The 18,893-nt window shown below is 40.3% G+C and overlaps 3 protein-coding genes across 3 annotated transcripts; 2 read left to right on the top strand and 1 right to left on the bottom strand.

Annotated features, from left to right (window-relative positions):
- The first annotated feature begins 60 nt into the window (after positions 1 to 60).
- mep1a.1 (meprin A, alpha (PABA peptide hydrolase), tandem duplicate 1) lies at positions 61 to 3,902 on the top strand. Its single transcript, XM_029849983.1, has 14 exons — positions 61 to 188; positions 276 to 300; positions 372 to 416; positions 492 to 532; positions 634 to 709; positions 889 to 1,006; positions 1,317 to 1,492; positions 1,612 to 1,833; positions 1,952 to 2,098; positions 2,179 to 2,394; positions 2,713 to 3,174; positions 3,275 to 3,448; positions 3,523 to 3,603; positions 3,701 to 3,902. The coding sequence occupies exons 1-13, from the start codon at positions 129 to 131 to the stop codon at positions 3,570 to 3,572; spliced, it is 1,812 nt and encodes a 603-aa protein (XP_029705843.1). The 5' UTR covers positions 61 to 128; the 3' UTR covers positions 3,573 to 3,603; positions 3,701 to 3,902.
- A 1,295-nt stretch (positions 3,903 to 5,197) lies between these two features.
- Positions 5,198 to 11,301, top strand: mep1a.2 (meprin A, alpha (PABA peptide hydrolase), tandem duplicate 2). The gene is made up of 14 exons (XM_029849971.1): positions 5,198 to 5,284; positions 5,420 to 5,444; positions 5,526 to 5,579; positions 6,493 to 6,530; positions 6,613 to 6,688; positions 6,771 to 6,888; positions 6,989 to 7,164; positions 7,761 to 7,982; positions 8,057 to 8,203; positions 8,816 to 9,031; positions 9,179 to 9,625; positions 9,811 to 9,984; positions 10,126 to 10,327; positions 10,936 to 11,301. The coding sequence occupies exons 1-14, from the start codon at positions 5,222 to 5,224 to the stop codon at positions 11,084 to 11,086; spliced, it is 2,109 nt and encodes a 702-aa protein (XP_029705831.1). The 5' UTR covers positions 5,198 to 5,221; the 3' UTR covers positions 11,087 to 11,301.
- Positions 11,302 to 11,825: 524 nt separating this feature from the next.
- Positions 11,826 to 18,199, bottom strand: adgrf3b (adhesion G protein-coupled receptor F3b). Its single transcript, XM_011617947.2, has 16 exons — positions 18,014 to 18,199; positions 17,893 to 17,905; positions 17,634 to 17,783; positions 17,113 to 17,265; positions 16,984 to 17,036; positions 16,838 to 16,896; positions 16,521 to 16,645; positions 16,179 to 16,409; positions 15,025 to 15,261; positions 14,806 to 14,946; positions 14,526 to 14,725; positions 13,931 to 14,119; positions 12,495 to 13,796; positions 12,299 to 12,340; positions 12,178 to 12,207; positions 11,826 to 12,057 (listed from the first exon to the last, which is right to left on the bottom strand). Exons 1-16 carry the CDS (start codon positions 18,065 to 18,067, stop codon positions 11,983 to 11,985), a joined length of 3,054 nt encoding a protein of 1,017 aa, XP_011616249.2. The 5' UTR covers positions 18,068 to 18,199; the 3' UTR covers positions 11,826 to 11,982.
- Positions 18,200 to 18,893: the final 694 nt, after the last annotated feature.

Below are 18,893 nucleotides of genomic sequence, written 5' to 3'. Positions count from 1 at the left end.
ATCAGTAACCCTGAAGAGGCAAAGTCCCCCTGTCAGTTAATGGTGGGTCATTAACTTTACGACGGACTGTGCTGATTATCGTGTTCGTTTTTGAAGCGACGATTAAACGTCACTTTCTCAAACTCAACATGATGGTGAGGAAAGTGCTCTTGTTGTTGGGACTTGTGGCTCTGGCCACCTCACATGCTGTAAGTAAACAAATATTTATCATTCCCAATAAATTATAATGATGTCTGACAGAGACAGTGATGGATTTGTCCCTTTTAAAATTTTAGATCCCTCCGTTGCCTAAGGCATACGGTATGTTAAAATTAAGTCACACTAATTTGTAAGTTGTTGAAAACACTAAGCTGTTCGTGTTTATGTTACAGAGGTTTATGAGAATGGAGAAGATGAGAACCCATTCTCGAACCTGGGTGAGCTGTGATTCAGCACTCAGACACCATTTTAATCAAATAGGTGACTTAATTGAATTCTTTGTCCCTGTGCAGGTTCAAATGCCATGCTGTTTGAAGGTGACATTTTAATCCCTGTAAGTTACATGCTGTATATATATCTATAAATGTTTGTGCTTGTCATTGGGTTTAAATAAATGATAACAACTGCTTTTTAAATGTCTTTGCCACGACACAGAAAGGACGAAATGCTCTGCTTGACCACAAATACAGATGGAAATTTCCAATTCCTTATATTCTTGGTGATGATTTAGGTGGGTTGTTGTGTTGAATATCCACAAAGCTCATTTTAAACATTGTAAGTGCATGTTAATATTCACACATATTACATATTAAAAACAAACAATTGTTTCAGGATGAGATAGACAGTGAATAAATAAAATAATGTAAGATTTTAAAAAAAAAAACGGAACTGTTTGGTTTTGCTCCTCAGATCTGAATGCTAAAGGGTGCGTCCACCAGGCATTTGAAATGTATCGGCTCAAGTCCTGTATTGACTTTAAGCCTTATGAGGGAGAGAAGACCTTCATCAAGTTTGAAAAAAGAGATGGGTATGGCTCATACACACATTCCAACAGGACCCCTTCTCTGGATACCTATTGGGTCTGTAATTATATGGAGACACATAGAAATGCACCATGTACGTGCATTTTCAGTGAAAGCTGATGGGGAGTCTGAGGTTTTTTAACCTCTAGTGGGGTCAAAGCTGTAGTGCTGCAGAAAAAGTTGTCTCATGTCATTAGATGCATACAGGTTACGGCATTTGTGCCTTTGCATATCTAAGAGCTCATGTGGGGATCCAATGACTGACACACATCGAGGTGTGAACAGAAGGTCCCTTTATCGTTTCCTCTATTTCAGGTGTTTTTCCAGTGTTGGCGACCAGCAAACTGGACAGATTTTGTCTTTGGGGCCTGGCTGCGACCACAAAGCAGTCATTGAGCATGAATTACTGCACGCTGTGGGCTTTTACCACGAACAGTCCCGTACAGACAGGGATGACTACGTAGATATTTGGTTGGATCAGGTTTTACCAGGTATCAACTTTTTAAAATCATTCTGTATCTTTTGTGGGGTTTTTGGCAAGAACTATAACACTGTCTGTCTGGTCATTTTTAATCACTGTGACGATAATGTGGGTACTCCTTTGTGACAGGACTTGGGCACAACTTCAATAAATACAATGACGACTTCATCACAGACCAAAACACACCGTACGACTACGAGTCCATCATGCACTACAGGCCATTCTCTTTCAACAAGAATGACTCCATTCCCACAATAACCACCAAAATCCCAGAGTTCTACAACATTATTGGACAATATCTTGACTTCAGTGAGATGGACATCCTGAGACTCAATCGCATGTACAACTGCTGTATGTAGGAGTTGTGGCAGTAACCTCACCAAACTTCAATCCTTAACGCTTCAAATACAAAATAAGATATTGATTCTGTTTGCAAAACATGTCAAATCTTTGTCATTAACCTCCTCAGCTGGTCCACTCACCCTGCTGGATCAGTGTACTTTTGAGACTGCAAGCATCTGTGGAATGATCCAGACCTCCATTGATGATGCCGACTGGGTCCACAGAAAGAGCAGTGTGGGCTCAGAAGATCACACACTCCTGGGCAGATGCAAAGGTAAGAGTCTCCAATACTGCCTACTCTGAATCCTCAACCATTGAGTAGAAGTGACAAGGTTATTTTGTCTCAATGCATAGATGCTGGGTTCTTCATGCACTTCAGTACCATGTCTGGAAAGCCTAGCGAATCTGCTCTGCTGGAATCCCGAACCCTCTACCCAAAGAGGAAGCTGCAGTGTCTTCAGTTTTTCTACAAGATGACTGGAAGCCGAAAGGATAAGCTGGTGATCTGGGTCAAGATGGACGATGGCACAGGAACCGTTCGTAGAATGAAGAAAATACACACCTTCTCTGGTAATCTTGGACGTTTGAGGACATTTCTAGTCCAGTATATTTTTATATATACCGGTATACATATTTTATCAATATGTATTGTCATTGGTCAGTAAATCTCCAATTTAAATGCTAAAGGTTTTTCTAAAGATATAGAATACTTACATATTGAATATAAAACATGACAAGACACATCAATGTCCAAACACTATAGTGAGTTTTCTTTAGCGAAAATTGTACTAATAGCTTTTCAGGAATATATTATAATGTTGAGTTTAGGGTTAGAAAAATCCAACGTTTATACAGTATGAGCTGACATTTGCTGTCTTTGTGGCTCAGCTGACTCCGACCACACATGGAAGATTGCCCATGTCCCAATGGAAGTTGGGGTAAAGTTTCGTTACGCTTTCCAAGCCGTCCGTGGTGATCCCTCTGCATCCACTGGGGGCATTTACATCGACGACGTCAGCCTGACCGAGACCCGCTGTCCTAATGCCGTGTGGAGGATCCAGAACTTCTCCAAGATCATGGAAATGGCCACCAACGAAACAGTCTTATACAGCCCTCGTTTCTACAGCCCCGAAGGCTACGGCTACGGGGTTCGTGTGCTGCCATTGAGCACTTATACTGATTACACGGGGAACTATACAGGACTGTACTTTCACTTGGCCAGTGGAGAGAATGATGCAGTGCTGCAGTGGCCCGCCATAAACAGGCAGGCAACACTGGTGGTGATGGATCAAGACCCAGACATCAAACTGAGGATGTCCACAGCTCGCAGTCTCACAACTGATATGAGGAGTGAGGTTTTGTTACCAAAGAGAGAAAAAAAAAGTACAGCACTACACTGTCACTAACATGATGACTGATCAGAATTCTTCTGATATATTTATTCCTCTAGAATTAGATGGAAAGTTGTTGTGGGACAATCCATCAAAAGTTGGAACGTACGATCCTTCCTGTCAGTGCTACAGAGGTATGTCCTGGGGCTGGAGGAACTTCGTCAAGCACTTTGATCTGAGACGTCGCAACTACCTTAAGAATGATGACCTCATCATCTTTATCAATTTTGAAGGTAAGTGGTCGGTGTTCTTTATTGAGTGGAAATGCTCGCAGACAAATGGCAAATATTATCAAATCTGTCCACAGACATAACATCGCTGATTAAAACGGAAGTTCCCATCAAGCCAACAGACTGAAGCCTTACAGGAGGCCATATCATGCTTCAATGTAAGTTATTGTTGTGATTTCTGCTGAAAATATCTACTTTTCTCTCTCTTCATTGAAGCCAACGTTGACTTTTGTTTTTCCTTTGCACATAAACCAGATTCACCATCAGCAGCTTTGAGGAAAAGACTGGAGTGAAAAGTTTGTCTGATGCTGCTATAATGTATTAGAATTATGGGCACAATTTACAGAATTACGAATCCAGTTTTTAATCTGTAATGTACATATATATATATACTGTATATATATATATATGTTTATTTTGCCTCTTTGTTTTAATAAAAGCTTTAAATTCCTTTGTAATGCATATTTGTTTTATTCATTGTATCATAAGTAACTATTAAAGATTAAAAAAAAGATTGTTCTCTAATCAAGCTTTTCTTTGATTGGTGGGAAACACTTGAAACGAAGCACTTACAACAGTGAACTGTAGTCATAAACCACCTTAATCAAATTCATTTGGTAAAATAGACCCGTTGCTGTCTCCTGGTGAGGGCTTAATAAAAAAGAACAAAAGAAAGAATCAATAACCAGCAAGAAACAGAAACCAACCCAATGTTGGTTCATATTGAAGAAATCTCCATCTCTGCAAAAGGGAGTGGCCCCAAGACAAGAGAGTTCAAGTTGCTGATGCATTTTATTTTGTTTGAAAAGTCATATCTCCATCATGAAATGTCAATTATTATTACAAAAGCTATGGACAATAAGTACGCTGTTTATAAGTGAATGTAGATTTCCCTCGTTACGCACAGATAAACATCACATCATCCACTTCTGAAAGAAAAGCAGGATGTGGATCTGTCACTGCATTTCAGTTTTGCATGTCACGTTTCTAAATTTAAAACTGTGTTTTTACAGTCGGCCTCTTCGGCAGATTGTTTTCCCATCGAGAGGCCCTGACAGCCAGTATACTTTAAGTGCTTTCTTATCAAGAGGATCAGCTGTGTTGACAGTTACCATGATAACAGAGCACAATAGCATCTAACCAGTTATCAGTTCTTTATAGACCATTTTCTGTACTTGGCATTTTACAATTTTACAAACTCAGTGGTTGGTGGGAGCCCAATCTGTTGGGAACTGGGCTCTTGGTTCAAACCCCGGGGCAGACAAAACAAGGAAGGTGTTCTGGTAGTAGGGAAAGGTGCCAGAACACCTTCAGAGCACTGCCCAGGTACCCCTGAGCAAGGTACTGAACCCGCATATGCTCAAATAGGGCCCTGGGATGAACTGGCCCATGCAGGGGGGACCTGCCTTCATCCATTGTGTCCCCTCACAGTGACCCTGAAATGGATAAAGCGGTTAAGAAGACATGATGAGACAAATGACTTAAACATTAAGATCTAGAACACCTTGTCTAGATAGCAATTGTTGGAGTCATGGTCAGAAATCAATCATTATCTTATTTATTTATTTTACAACAGCTGATCTTTCAACCCTGTTCATAATTAACAGGTTAAGTGCTTACACACCAAAATTTCAATCACATAACTGTATGGCAGTCATGTAAAAGCTTGTAAAAACACGTGAAACCATTTGTTACTCATTAAACTTTGAGGTTATGGATTAGTCTGGCTGTTGTGTTTAGGGTGCAAGTTTGCACTGTTTTCTGCCTGGTGATGACATGGCTCCAGCAGAAATACTCCGAAGGACCGTGGTTTTGATTGGAGTCTATGTCCTCTTGAATGTAGGTTGTTGGTTTTTTTTTAAATTATAAATATGTGTGTGTGTGTGTGTGTGTGTGTGTGTGTGTGTGTGTGTGACATTATACTGTTGTTCTTTCAAGTGGACAGGAGATTTGAAATAACTGTTTGTGTTCCAGGTGCAAGCTCTTCCTACACATACTGGTTGGTTCCTGTTTGTTTCAACAAACATAAAAGGAAGGTGTTAGTTATATCTACACTACTGAATCTAAGCATATGTTCCAGGCGATGATGCAGATGCTGGCGAATTGAGGGATGATATACCTGAAATCAACAAAGGTATGCTTTTAAATCAAATACTGACCTGTGAACTGTAAACATTCATCCTATCTTTGTAGTTAGTGGTTCATGTATGAGTCTAAAACTAAAAATTATAATATTAGAACAAATTTTAACCAATTTACAACTGTCTGCTACATGAAGGTAGCAAACTGAAAAAGTTGCTGCACCAAGTGGAAGCTGTGAGCCTGTAAATGGAAACCCTGGCTGGGTATCAGTACCAAACCACCAGTAATTATAAAGAGGAATTTAAGAAATGGGACAAGGGACATTTCAGAAAGAAATGGCCCAATAATGCATCTAAAGAGGAAGCGGAATGCACAGTTTTGTTCCTGCAAATAAAATAATCAATAATGTGCACATCCCCTCTCATAACGTCCCCTCTCGTGTACTATTTAAAACATTTTTTTTATTAATTTATACCGTAATTTCCAGACTATAAGCCGCAACTTTTTTCCTACACTTTAAACACTGCGGCTTATTCTACAGTGCGGCTTATTTATGTTTTCACACAACTATTCACAACTATTGTGAATCAGTCATTTTTACTAACCCTCACCAACATGGAAAATACTAGAAGTTGCTAAGCGGATTAAATTAAAAGAAAAGTTAAAAAATCCTAACGTGATAAAATTTGAACTTAAGGTCTCTATATACAGTAGACATACAAGTGAAAAGAGTGGCTGTTGTTTCTGACCTGTCTGTCACTCGTCAGTGACTCGTCTCTTACGGTAATAAAAACATATACCGGTACTGAATGTTTTCAGTCTAATTTTTCATATTACTACATGGGATACCTGCGGCTTGTATAAGTACAAAATTGATTTTCTTTCTAAAATTAGATTATGCGGCTTATAATCAGGCGCGCTTTATAGTCCGGAAATTACAGTAGTATGTTTTCTGTTACTTTTAGGATTAGAATACCTGTTTGAGGGAGACATAGTTGGCAAGGTAAGAACATTATTTGTTTCAAGACAGCATTTTTGGATGCACCAACTTTACAGTGGTATAACTAACTTTATATGTCTTCCAGCCCAGCAGGAATGCAATCCTTGACGAAACAAGAAGATGGAAGTTTCCCATTGCTTATATCTTAAACGACTCTTTAGGTACAATGTTCACGAGTGTATTTCACCTTAGTGTTCTAAAGTGAGACTGTTCAAAACTTTAAATGAATGTGTGTTGTTCTAGAGCTGAATGCTAAAGGCGTGATCCTCCAGGCTTTTGAGGAATACCGTTTGAGATCTTGTGTAGACTTCAAACCCTATGAGGGAGAATCCAGCTACATCTCATTCACAAAACAGTCAGGGTAGGTGACAATGGACTGCAGCGTTACGCTCTTTCATATCCATCAAGAAAGACAGAGAAGTTGAGTGTGATTAAATGCTTTGAATTTCCCATGAGCTTAGATGCTGGTCCTATGTTGGAGATGATGGCAAAGGGCAGGATGTGTCCATCGGGGCTGGGTGTGACACCAAGGCCGTCGTGGAGCACGAGCTTCTCCACGCATTGGGATTTTACCATGAACAGTCCCGCTCAGACAGAGATGATTACGTCAAAATCTGGTGGGACCAGATTGAAGAAGGTGAGATAGATTTGTTTTGGAAGGTGACCATAAAGACAGCAGCATTTCTATATTAAGAGTTCTTAATCATATAGTGCAAATGAATCGTAATGGTCACAATCTGTTGTTATATAAAAATATGTATACTTCTTAATATACTGTTAAAATTACTAAGTAGGGATGTTTGATGTTGGCTTTTTTACCAATATGTCATACACCAATATTATCCAACTAATTTCTGATACCAATATCATCTGATACTAAGACATGCGGGATTTAACCCCCCAAAAACAAAGTCATTAACGTCACGTATCTCCTGTTAAAGAATTAACAAAACATCATGAATACAGTTGACAATAAAAGTATGTATTAATGTGGTAATTAGACATAAGCTTGAATATCTCTAAACGATACATCACACAACTCGTATTTTGACATTCTGAGTGAAAAGTTGAATCTACCGTATATTATGTAACACCGCTTCCGATAATTTACAATATTACATTTTCATGCCAATATCAGCTAATAATATTGGTAAGCCTTTAATGTTGAACAATTCTATTACTAAGAAATATAGCTAGACCTTGAAACATAATAAGATTAATGCCTTCACCCAGGGAAAGAGCACAATTTCAACAAGTATGAGGACGACTTCATCACTGATCTCAACACACCATATGATTACGAGTCCATCATGCACTACCGACCCCTGTCCTTCAACAAGAATGAGAGCATCCCCACCATCACCACCACCATCCCTTACTTTAATGAGATCATTGGCCAGAGGCTGGACTTCAGTGCTGTTGACATTGTCAGGCTTAACCGCATGTATGACTGTGGTAGGTATAACTGAAGTCCTGTACATGCCGTCCCATGTCCCTAGGATGACTTTTCATAATATTATCTTTTCCAGCCAACACACACACACTGCTGGACCAGTGCGCATTTGAACTGATCAACATCTGTGGAATGATCCAGAACGATGGCGACAACTCAGACTGGGTCCAGACACTGAGCACTCCAACTGATACGGACCAGACACTGGCGGGGCGCTGCAGAGGTACCAACCGCACGTTATTATCTTAAAAAATATTATGATTATTATTGTTATCATAGCTTATTATTATTATTATTATTATTATTATTATTAGTAGTAGTAGTAGTAGTAGTAGTAGTAGTAGTAGTAGTAGTAGTAGTCATGGTGGTGGTGGTGGTACATTCATTAAGAAGACTGTGACTATAGGCCTTGAGTTTTTCTTCTTAATATGTCTTAAACCTGGGAGGCAAAGGACATTTATTTTTAATTTAACTTACACACTAAATGTGAATGATAAATCTCAATTTAAAAAACAATATGGAGAATTACTCAAAGCTATGGAATTTGTTTGAATTTTTTAGCATTGCCATTATTCTGCACTGTTAAACCTGACCTATACTGTTGTGTATTGGTCAGGATTTCCAAAAATGTGACATATGTTAATGTCAAGAGTCAAATGAACAATCATACTGACCAGGTTCATTGCTGGAATAACAATATATAAGAACAACCAACAATATCATAGTGCATGATACATTAGTAACACACACATAAAGATAAGAATCTACATTACTCCAAACAACACTGAGCTAAACTGAAACCCTGTAAGCAAGAAAACATCTTTTTCTGTTTTAGATTCTGGCTACTACATGAAGTTTGACACGTCCTCTGGTCCCGCTGGAAACAGCGCCCTTTTAGAGTCGCGTATCCTATACCCAACAAGAGAGGAGCAGTGCCTGCAGTTCTTCTACAAGATGACCGGAGTGCCGGGAGACAGGCTGGTCATATGGGTCAGGACTGACGATGGCACGGGGAACATAACCAGTGTTAAGAAAATCCACACCATCACTGGTATTTTTTTTCACTTCAGCAGTCTATGGCCAAGTTTAAACATGATCATCATACCAAAAGCTTCTCCTTGGTTACTCAAATGAAAGATGGAGTTTGTTCAACATTTACATTTGATGAATGGATGAAACTCTCTTTTTTGTCTTTCAGGTGATGGAGATGCCGCATGGAAAATAGCTCATGTCACTCTCAAGGTGACCGATAAATTCCGCTACTTTTTCCAAGGCATTAAAGGATCAAACAGCTCCTATGGTGCCATTTTAATAGATGATATCACCTTAACCGAGACTGTTTGCCCCATCGCTGTTTGGCAAATCTCCAATTTCACCGGCCATCTCGCCACCGTTGCTGCTGGCAGCTCCATCAAAAGCCAGTGTTTCGTCAACCCTGAGGGCTACTCCTTTGGCATCAGCGTCTACCCAAATGGAAGAGACCTTGACTATCCAGACTATGTCAGCATGACCATGCACCTTTGCAGCGGAGAAAACGACGCCATCTTGGAATGGCCGGTGAAAAACCGCCAGGTTACCATTATTGCCATGGACCAAGACCCCGACACAAAACTGAGGATGTCATCAGCAAGAAGCTTCACCACAGGTAGACATAGAACTCTAGCATTTAGCTAAAACCATGGTCAGAATTAAAACCTCTACATTCATGGAACATGTATCTCTGAAACAAAAGGACAAAAAAAGCAAAAGGTGCATTATTGCATTTGAAAAGGGTCACCTATCCGGGTCTAGGGTGACTTTATGTCCACATCAATTTTTCTGGACTTTCAGACACGGATGCACGCTGGAACAAACCCACGGATAGCTCGGGTGCAGTGTGGGACATCGGATGCCAATGCTTCCGCAGCAAGGACTACGGCTGGAGCACCTTCATTTCTCACAAGCAACTAAACAGAAGGAGCTTTTTAAAGAACAACGACCTCATCATTACCGCCGACTTCAATGGTGAGAATCACAACTGCCAGAGCTCCTGCAAACACCGTTGTTTTACAGTGAAATCAATACTTCATGTACAATAATGATTGCATTTCTTTTACACTGTTCTAACTTTGAAAATTAAAGTGATTCAAATGTTGCTGTCATTAGATTTGACCCACCTAATCAAGACAGGGGTACCAATCAAGCCGGCAGAACCAGGTAATGACATAGACAGGAGAACAGTCCAACTGATGGACCGCAGACAAGAGGCTCCAAAACATAGAGAAGCCCGTGCCGCCAATCCCTGCCATCCTAACCCGTGTGTTAATGGAGGAGTGTGTGTGGAACGAGATGGAGAAGCTTCCTGCAGGTGGGCACAGACGGGCTAGAACACGTTTGAAAAGACAAAGTATTGGTGTTGTTGTCAACTGCGTTGTTCTTCTTGTGTTTTCCTGAAGTTTAGATTAGCATAGCTTATCTGAGCTTTTCACCCTTGGTGACATAACTCACTAATATTTAAACCAGCAACACGGTTTTAACACCTATATTAGCACAATCTGAACGTCTTATCATTGTTGACTGGGTGGCAATGACCTCCTGTTGGTGTATATAGAGTTGCTGTTTCCAGTGTTGCATCATTTCATACAAAGCTCATTTTTAATTAACACCCGCAGAAGACTACGGGGAATCCTGGTTCTTGAGGTTGTATGACGTCAACCAAATCAGGAGACTGTGTCCTGTCTGTTTGGTCTTTGAGTTCATGGAGGGGGGCTGTTTAGGGCTGAAATCTAGAAAACTATATCAAGAGAATCACTTGGTAGTTTCCTGTTTTAATGTTTTTTGGCAGTATTTACATTGAACTTTTAGTGTTCTCTTGTGAAACAGAACATTTGCTTACTGACTTCATAAACACAGGCAGAAAGGAGACATTTAGTTGCTAATTCATTTTATTAATTACAATGCTTTTGCTTCTTCCAGGTGTGTATCCAGCCAGACGTCGTACTTCACCGGTAAAAAGTGTGAAAACTTGAACACGGGCAGAAGCGTTCAGGAAGCCCTGATCGCTGGTGTGGTTGGAATCATATTTCTGACTTTGGTCATTTTCATCATCATCAAGAGAGCTCAGTGATACCCATTTCAGAAGAATAGCAGAGAATTTCATTGTAAATTAGACAGCTGATAGAATTGCATTTATTCTGTTCTTTTTTATTCAGCCCAGTAAAAATATTAATGTGTACAATATGTTAAATATAACCGTGTATACTGCTAAAATCTTATAGAAATTCATGTATAGTTTGGATATAAATAAATACATTAGAAATTTGAGACAATAAAAACCTTTATTTTGTCATATTACATATTCTTTCATAAGAAATGTGACGCATAATTAAGGCTATGCTTCATTTTACCTATGTGCACATTTCTCAAACTAGAATTCCTCATTTGAAAGTCATAATTTCAGTACAAACGAATACAGGAAGTAATGTTAAATAATGAGTTAAAGTGAACATTAAGTAATCTTTATTTGTACAGCCTCTTTTACAACACACAAGTCAGAAGGACCAGGAAAACATCACTTTTAACATGAAGAAACCTCAGGCAAGAAAGACTAGGAAGGACTACTATTACTATTTACTACTACTATTTGTATTATTGTTAGTAGTAGTAGTAGTAGTAGTAGTACTACTACTACTACTACTACTACTACTACTACTACTACTAACAACAACAATAATATTAATAATAACCAAAGTGTCAAATAATCCTAATTCATGCATGAAAGGGTTACATTCAAAATATATTGTTTCATATATATATATAAATAAATAAAGGTAGAGTACAACTACACTGTCAAAAAGCTTTGGGGGATTATTGCTGTGTTTTAATCTTAAATACACTCTGATAGTTTAATTCATTTTCCGGTTCAGGTCTGAAAGGTCAGAACCATTTTTTTTTTTTTTTAAATCAGTGAGGATGGAGCAAATGGACACATGGAAACATGGCGCAGCAGACTGACCTTTGGCTTTACTCGTCCTTGCACGTAGCCAACGTGACAGAAGTGGTATTATTCATGTTTTCTGTTTTTCCTTTTAATTTTATCTGGCAGTAGAAGCAAATCCATTCCAGAAATGTCATTTTCTTTTTAAAAAAATTATTAAAAAAAATGTATCTCTATACTTTTAGTGTGCTACACTGGATAGATTTTATGACTCAACTCACCTTTAAGAACTTCACAAGTTCCTGTCGAACCTGGCGGGCAAATCGGAAAAATATCAATTATTATTGTGCTGCAGAATTATGGTAACACGTTTTTATTTTTTCCATAAAGTCACAGACCAACCTTCTGCTCTGTGAAGCAGCCAGTTAGCAATATAAACAGGCCCTGCAAAACAAGAATACATGTCATTCACTCACTATAGTATCATTTATTAGCCATTTCTGCAAAACCACAGTTTATGCATGTTGAAATAACTCATCACATTTAATACAGAAAAGTGGAAAGACTGTGCATGTTTAATCCCTGACATGATAATTACCTGAAAGGAATTCATGATGGTGAAACTGTAATAAGCGATCGTAAGCAAGGTGCCTTCTTCCAATAGGAGCTGAGCAAAGCCAATAATCCAGGTAATTCCAAAGATGGGTGTCAGAAAAATCACCACCTTGAGGATACTTTTGGCCGTGTCCTTGTCATGCGCCTTGCTATTTTCAGGGACAGAGGTCTTTGTCAGAGTAACAATAACGACCATCATGGAAAACAGATTTATAAGTACAATCGTTCCAACGGGGATGAGGAAGGCGTGTATGGAACCTTCCAAGAGTTTTTCATACACAAGCCAACAAACGCCTGGATCATAGTACGGCTTTTCGGTGTATTTGCTGTACAAGTAGCTACATCCCACGATTAAAATGGGGCAAACATATCCTATAATGCTGGCAAAGAACATGAAGACGCGTTTCCTCAGGGGCGTGAAGACAAAGATGAGCTGATGGACGAGCATGACACTCATGCACAGCATCCAGCTGAACATGGCTAAATAAAACAAATGTTTGCAGATGGTGAAAAACAAGCACCAGCTGTTGCTGAGAGCGCTTGGAAAGGAGGAAGCCAGGAAGCTGCAGTCGGCCAGCAGCCGGAAAATGGCGATGTTCACCACAGATGTATGCCGGAAATGTGAGAGGTTACTTTTGACCACAGCGGACCACACCACACACTCGATGACGAGGAAGGTGATCAGTGAGCAGATGGACACGCCGAGGCCCACGTTGCTGATTATATCCAATGCAAGGTCTGATATGTCTCTCCTGGCCATGAGGACAGAGAACGAAGTCAGGTGGGTGCACTCACACTGCGTGCGCTGGAGACTGCTGTTTTCGACGGTGCATCCTACGTCTGACCAATCGTTATGTGTGGTGTTCCAGAAAACGCAGAACATTTTTTTCCCGCTCATCTGTGTGTTGGGAAAGTCCAGTTTGATGTCCAAGTACGAATCAGTGTTGTCCTCCAGTGTAGCTGAGATGACCAGGCTAGTGTGCACCGTGTCACCAAAGTTGTTTTTCAGTTTATCCGTTAGATTTCTCACCGCAACGGTTTTCAGGATTCCTTTGGTCTTGTTCAGACTGACATTGACGTCGAATATGGACACGTTACAGTCACCGCTGGAGCAGAACTTCAGGTCCAGGTTTGGACTGCTGAATCTGTCGCTCTTGTTCACTTTCATATTTTTCACCAGGCCCTCCACAGCATGAAGATAACTGGCTGACATGTCATGGAGGGTCGACTTGTTGATCCCAGCCCAAGTCTTGCTCAACATACTGCTGGAGGCATTCAGGAAATTCTGAAACATGTGAGTTAGAGCAAAAGTTACAGCGACAGAGCAAATTCCATCAGACTGTGATGGACGGGGGTGGAAAGAGTCATTTAGCTATGACCCTTATTACACCACAGAAGTGTAGGACAGTTTCAACTCACAGGAAAGACATCCTCTTGCAAAGGAACATTTTCTGATGCCATTGACATCACTTGGAGAATGTTGATAGACGTACTGATGTCAGCAATTGTCTCACTGGAATCAGAATCGTTGACTGCAGTGTTGTTCCAAATCCCGTTAAATATGTCGTTGGCCATCTTCTGGGTAGCCCCAAGTCCCATCAGAAAGTTCTAAAAAAGCACGCGTCAGGCAGTTTGCAAGACTTAATTCACACAACCTCTTACAATAATAACTACGTATTTGTTTTTATTGCACAAGACTTCGGGATATCCTCCACAATGACACTTCAAAACTGATTTTGATCATTGGAGTAAATTTTCCAACTGCCCAAACTCCCCCACGAACACGCTAAGGATGAAGGCATTAGGATTTTGAGGGCCTGTGTATCATGTGGGTCAGGGAATAAACTCTGGAAAAACTTGAAAATGTATCTTTGACCCCCCCCACCCCCCGTTGCCATGGAAACTATTGTTTTCGGGCAGCATGTAGCTGGTCCCCCAGCTTTTGAACGCAACACATGTAATGTCATGTATAAGGTCATCTGCATCTTAGTATACAAAGGAAAGGTCCGCTCACATTAGCATCATTTGCGACTCTGCCCAGCTCCTCGTTGGTACACTTAGAAAACACTTCCTGCCAAGTTCCATCTTCACAGGTGCGGGACTTGTATCCAATCCTGCCATGCGGGCATGTTCTGTTAATCACTGTATCTCCCTCTGGGGTTTTTGGCCAAAACTCTCCTTTCTTTACCTCCTCGCTGCAGAACTTCTCACCAGCTTTTGGGGAAAAGAACAGACGTACCTTAAAATATCTATTGCGATGACTAAATACTTTACAAGTCAGAATAATAACATACCATAAATGACTGGAATGTCTGTTCTTCCACTTCGTCTCTGTTTCAGGTCATTTTCAAAAGTGACATTAACATATTGAGCATCGAGGGTTTTCTTGCAGCTAACAGGAACAATGAATGAATAGACCAACTGATCTCCGTGAGCTGTAAAGAGAAAGAGGCATCATGAAATTAGAATTGAAACATAAAGATTTAAGCTACAGTGTGGTGAGTTTGCCTTACATTTGTTGCCCAGGTTAGATATCTTTTCACCCATGTAGCTCCCCCAAACATGAAAACTTTCTTTGCTGTGCGAGATGGTGGCCGTTACGTTGACGTCAACAGTCAGAGGATTCAAAGTGCAGTCAACAGTCAGGGGGTCGATGAAGAGAGTGACGGTATCAGGGAGGAGGGCCACCTTCAAGTCTGCCTTGGCTGTATGTACGATTGACCCGCTGCTGAATCCACACTCATATGTACCTGTAGAGAACACGTGGATACAAACACATGGCAACGGCTGCTGGGATGTTTGTCACGCTTCCTATTGGATGATGACTTCAGAAGCAAGCAGAAGGATGGCCCTAGCTATCTTAATATGTGACTATTATTAGTATCTTTATTATTATGTGGCAGGTCTAGCTAGAACACATGAAATTATGGACTGGCCCCATTGAGCACATTTGAGTTGGAAAGTAGTCTGGATTGATCAATACTAGATCAATACTACTGGAAAGCCTTTGGCTTGAGATGCAGGAGAAATGAGATAGCGTCGAAGTTCTCAGAAAATCTACTGATGCTATGGCAGAGAGGTGTGCTGCTGTAAATATTGAAAAAAAGCATTACAAATAATTACTGCTGTAATTTCCATGAGATACAAAATCTTAAAATACAATGGAATACAAAATCAAAATCCACTGGATTGAAACCAGTAAGACTCACATCATCTGATATTTGTTGTGCACTGAAGAACCGGGAACATTATAGGACCATTATGAAATTAAATCAAGTCTCTTTGGACAATATTCAGTCTCTAAAATGCACTTTGACATATTTATATTGAAATGCTCATTGCCAACTTTAATAGTGCACCAGCAGCTCTGTACAGATGAAAAGAGATCCAGTTTCTGGAGCTTGACACATGGGCATCCCTGTCCAGGACCCAAGTTTCTTCTCTTTCCTTTCTTTCTTTTATTTATTTATTTATTTATTTTTAACCTGTGAGTCCCAAAACATTTGTGTGGGTGTCAGTTTTCTCTGTCATCTGTGTATTGGTGATGAATGAGTGTGTGTCTCTCACTAATCTTAATTTACCACATAAAAATGGCAAATAAGTACAAAAAAATGTACATATACATCAAAATTTGAGTTCAGCTTAATCAACCTCGAGCCGTGCCCACCTGCCCAGAAAGCCGGTACCTTCCTGAGTGTCACCTCAGTACAGGACTTGAATGTGTCTGTGGCACACTGGTGGTTCAGCTGCACCACGCTGCCATTGCTGAGCTCAAAGCTGTTGGACCTGTTGCTCATCTTCCAGCCGGCGCTCTCTGTCATCTCCTCTAATGTGCATTTCAGCACCGGAGACGACTGGTAGCATACTCTGGTCTTTGGGGCTTCTATGGTAACCAGACCTGGGTGAGAAACACAAACACTTAATCTGCACAATTTAATCATTATCAATGCATACACACTGGGCAAAAACTAAATCATATTAGATATAAGGCAACAACTTTTTTACTCACCTAAAGTGGTGATGGAAATTGTCGCTCCAAGTTGTGTTTCTAAAGCAGTTTTGATGCCTTGAAGTCTGGAAGTAGCGAACTTGACACTGACCTCGGCCTCAAAGTCAACAATGTGGTTGGCCAGCCTTCAGGAGGTGGAAACGTTTGCTGATTACCAGAAAATCTATTCCTTAGAGGCATTCTTATCTGACCGAGCAGTAGAGCGCGTAATTACAGCGCCTGCTATTGGTCATGTGAAGCCGTGACACATGTACTTGCATCAAATGTTTGTGGGATAAATAAAAAAAAAACAATTTCAATTTTCATAAAACAAATACCTGAAGCCAGTCACATTGAGGAACTTAAAACCATTCAGTGCTTTAAAGGCATCTGTGAGCTTTGAAAAGAGGAGAATAATGTCAAATCTTTGAAGTGTGATACAGCAAGTGGATCTTTAAGCAAATGAAAGTGAGATGTGGCCTACAGTGGAGTCTGGAAAGGCATTCAAGACTGGTGTAACTGATCCAGCGATACGAACTGTTAAAGAAATATTTTCACGCTGTTAAAACAGAGAAACTGGTGAACAGCAGCTCGAGAACAGGCATGTTTTTACCTTCAGCTTTGGCCACACAGACTTGTGTAACGTTGGCTAAATTATGGTTGCAGGTCTTTTCACTGCAACACTGGTGAGTGTAGCAGACTTCGTTGCTCCAAACGTAGCCTTCAGAGCAGTTGCAACTGTATTTTTGCCCAATTATCAGGCACTCTAGAATGAGAGGAATATTGTTTGTACATCCCCTGTATGAAATACAGGCCTGCAAAAGACTCAGTTGTGAAATTCTTGCTCATTCCAGACACATCGGGGCTACATTACACTAACAGTATAAATATTCCTATAAGAATATGAATTAGTAGAAATGGGAAAATGTCAGCTTTCTAAACTCATTTACATTTCATAGCATAGTTAGTCATTGTGATTTTTGACTCAGTCTTGTATGAGTGAGGACTCAGCTTGTTTACAAAAATATATTTTTATTGCTGATTACACATCACTGAGTTGAATGAAAGTATACTGGCAAGTGCGACACCTTGCAGTATCTAACAGGCAGGTGAATGTGTGGAAGCCCGTCATACCTGCTACCAGTTGAGTTTGCTCGATGGTCACAGTGTGGGAGACCCCACCTGCGGCAGTCACTTGGAAGGTAGATGCTTTCAACATAGCCAAGATGGTTGATGTTTCCAGCGTGGCATTGCTCTGCACCTTCAGCTCAGAAATGTACACATCTATGACAACAACATAAAAGAGAATTCCTATGTTCCTTGTGTGGCTTTTAAAGCAGGTTTGACAGTTTTGATGAAATAATGATTAAAAAGAAACCCCGCTGTGTCTCACCTGCTGTCACAGTCTGCAAAACCCCCAAAAGGGGAAGGATATAAAGTTATTTCCTGGTTCACCATCGTTGTCACTCTAAAACATCGAATCGATGTGGCACAATCAACCTGTGAGTACAGACCTGCCAGTAGATGTTTGCAGCTCCAATCAGGAACATTAACATCCTGGAACACATCAGTAAACTGGAAACATTGAAAACATTTAGGGATTAGATCGCCATCTGATTTTGTTAGGAGTCCCATGTGTTTTCCCTCTTCCCCTCCCCATCTGTGTCTTGTCTGTGTCCCTTGTCTGTCTGTTCTCAGGCTGGGTGGAGCGGGCGATCAAAACACACCTGAGACTGATCTCCAGTCAATCTTCCACATCTGCCGTTCTCTTTAAAAGCCTGGTCAACTCTCCAATCATTGCCAATTTTCTGTTAACCCCCCTGTGGTACAGCCTGGCTCCTAAAACTCCGTATGCAAGTTTCTTCGTTCCTGTTTCCAGTTTGGAACTAATCATTCGTCTCTCCCGCTGCCCAGCCTGTTCCATCTTGATTGTGTTTGTCTGCTTCCTGCACCATTTGGCTTTGTTCTGAACCAGGTCTTCAGTAAATTTGATTTTCAACCTCACCCAATCGTGTGTGTCTGCATTTGGGGTCGTGATTCGTGTCTGCAGTGCCTAACAGATTTCCTGATATTGCCATTAGTTTCACTGGAATGTGTGAAGGTCATTTTCTAAATTCCACATTTAAATGTAAGAGTATAGTTGATTATTGTTGGTTTTTTAAATTTATTTTTTTTATTTTTTTTATTCTGAAGCTGTTGTGGCTTTTTTATTTTTGCCTTTCAAACTTGTATTGGAGCTTTTCAGACTCTTTTGCATATCTTTGAATCTGGATAGTGGAAATGAACCACACTATGCTGGCTTGATGTGTTTGTTTGAACAGTGTTGTGGTCATTTTAGCCCACACTAATGCTGTCTGGTACAGGGTGGCTTCCGCCTCAGTCATCATTCCACAT

Source organism: Takifugu rubripes, chromosome 16 (assembly GCF_901000725.2).
Source record: "Takifugu rubripes chromosome 16, fTakRub1.2, whole genome shotgun sequence".
Lineage (NCBI taxonomy): Eukaryota > Metazoa > Chordata > Actinopteri > Tetraodontiformes > Tetraodontidae > Takifugu > Takifugu rubripes.
The sequence above is the reverse complement of the archived record's forward strand: the minus strand, read 5'-3'. Positions and strand labels throughout refer to the sequence as shown.

Coding starts and splice junctions, on each gene's coding strand:
- mep1a.1 (XM_029849983.1), top strand. CDS start 129: ATGATGGTGAGGAAAGTGCTCTTGTTGTTGGGACTTGTGGCTCTGGCC. Junction 1,493..1,611: donor GTTGGATCAGGTTTTACCAG/GTATCAACTTTT, acceptor CCTTTGTGACAG/GACTTGGGCACAACTTCAAT. Junction 2,099..2,178: donor ACTCCTGGGCAGATGCAAAG/GTAAGAGTCTCC, acceptor CTCAATGCATAG/ATGCTGGGTTCTTCATGCAC.
- mep1a.2 (XM_029849971.1), top strand. CDS start 5,222: ATGGCTCCAGCAGAAATACTCCGAAGGACCGTGGTTTTGATTGGAGTC. Junction 8,204..8,815: donor ACTGGCGGGGCGCTGCAGAG/GTACCAACCGCA, acceptor TTTCTGTTTTAG/ATTCTGGCTACTACATGAAG. Junction 10,328..10,935: donor GATGGAGAAGCTTCCTGCAG/GTGGGCACAGAC, acceptor TGCTTCTTCCAG/GTGTGTATCCAGCCAGACGT.
- adgrf3b (XM_011617947.2), bottom strand. CDS start 18,067: ATGTGTTCCAGGATGTTAATGTTCCTGATTGGAGCTGCAAACATCTAC. Junction 16,410..16,520: donor AATTTCCATCACCACTTTAG/GTGAGTAAAAAA, acceptor TTTCTCACCCAG/GTCTGGTTACCATAGAAGCC. Junction 12,208..12,298: donor GCTGCTTCACAGAGCAGAAG/GTTGGTCTGTGA, acceptor TTTGCCCGCCAG/GTTCGACAGGAACTTGTGAA.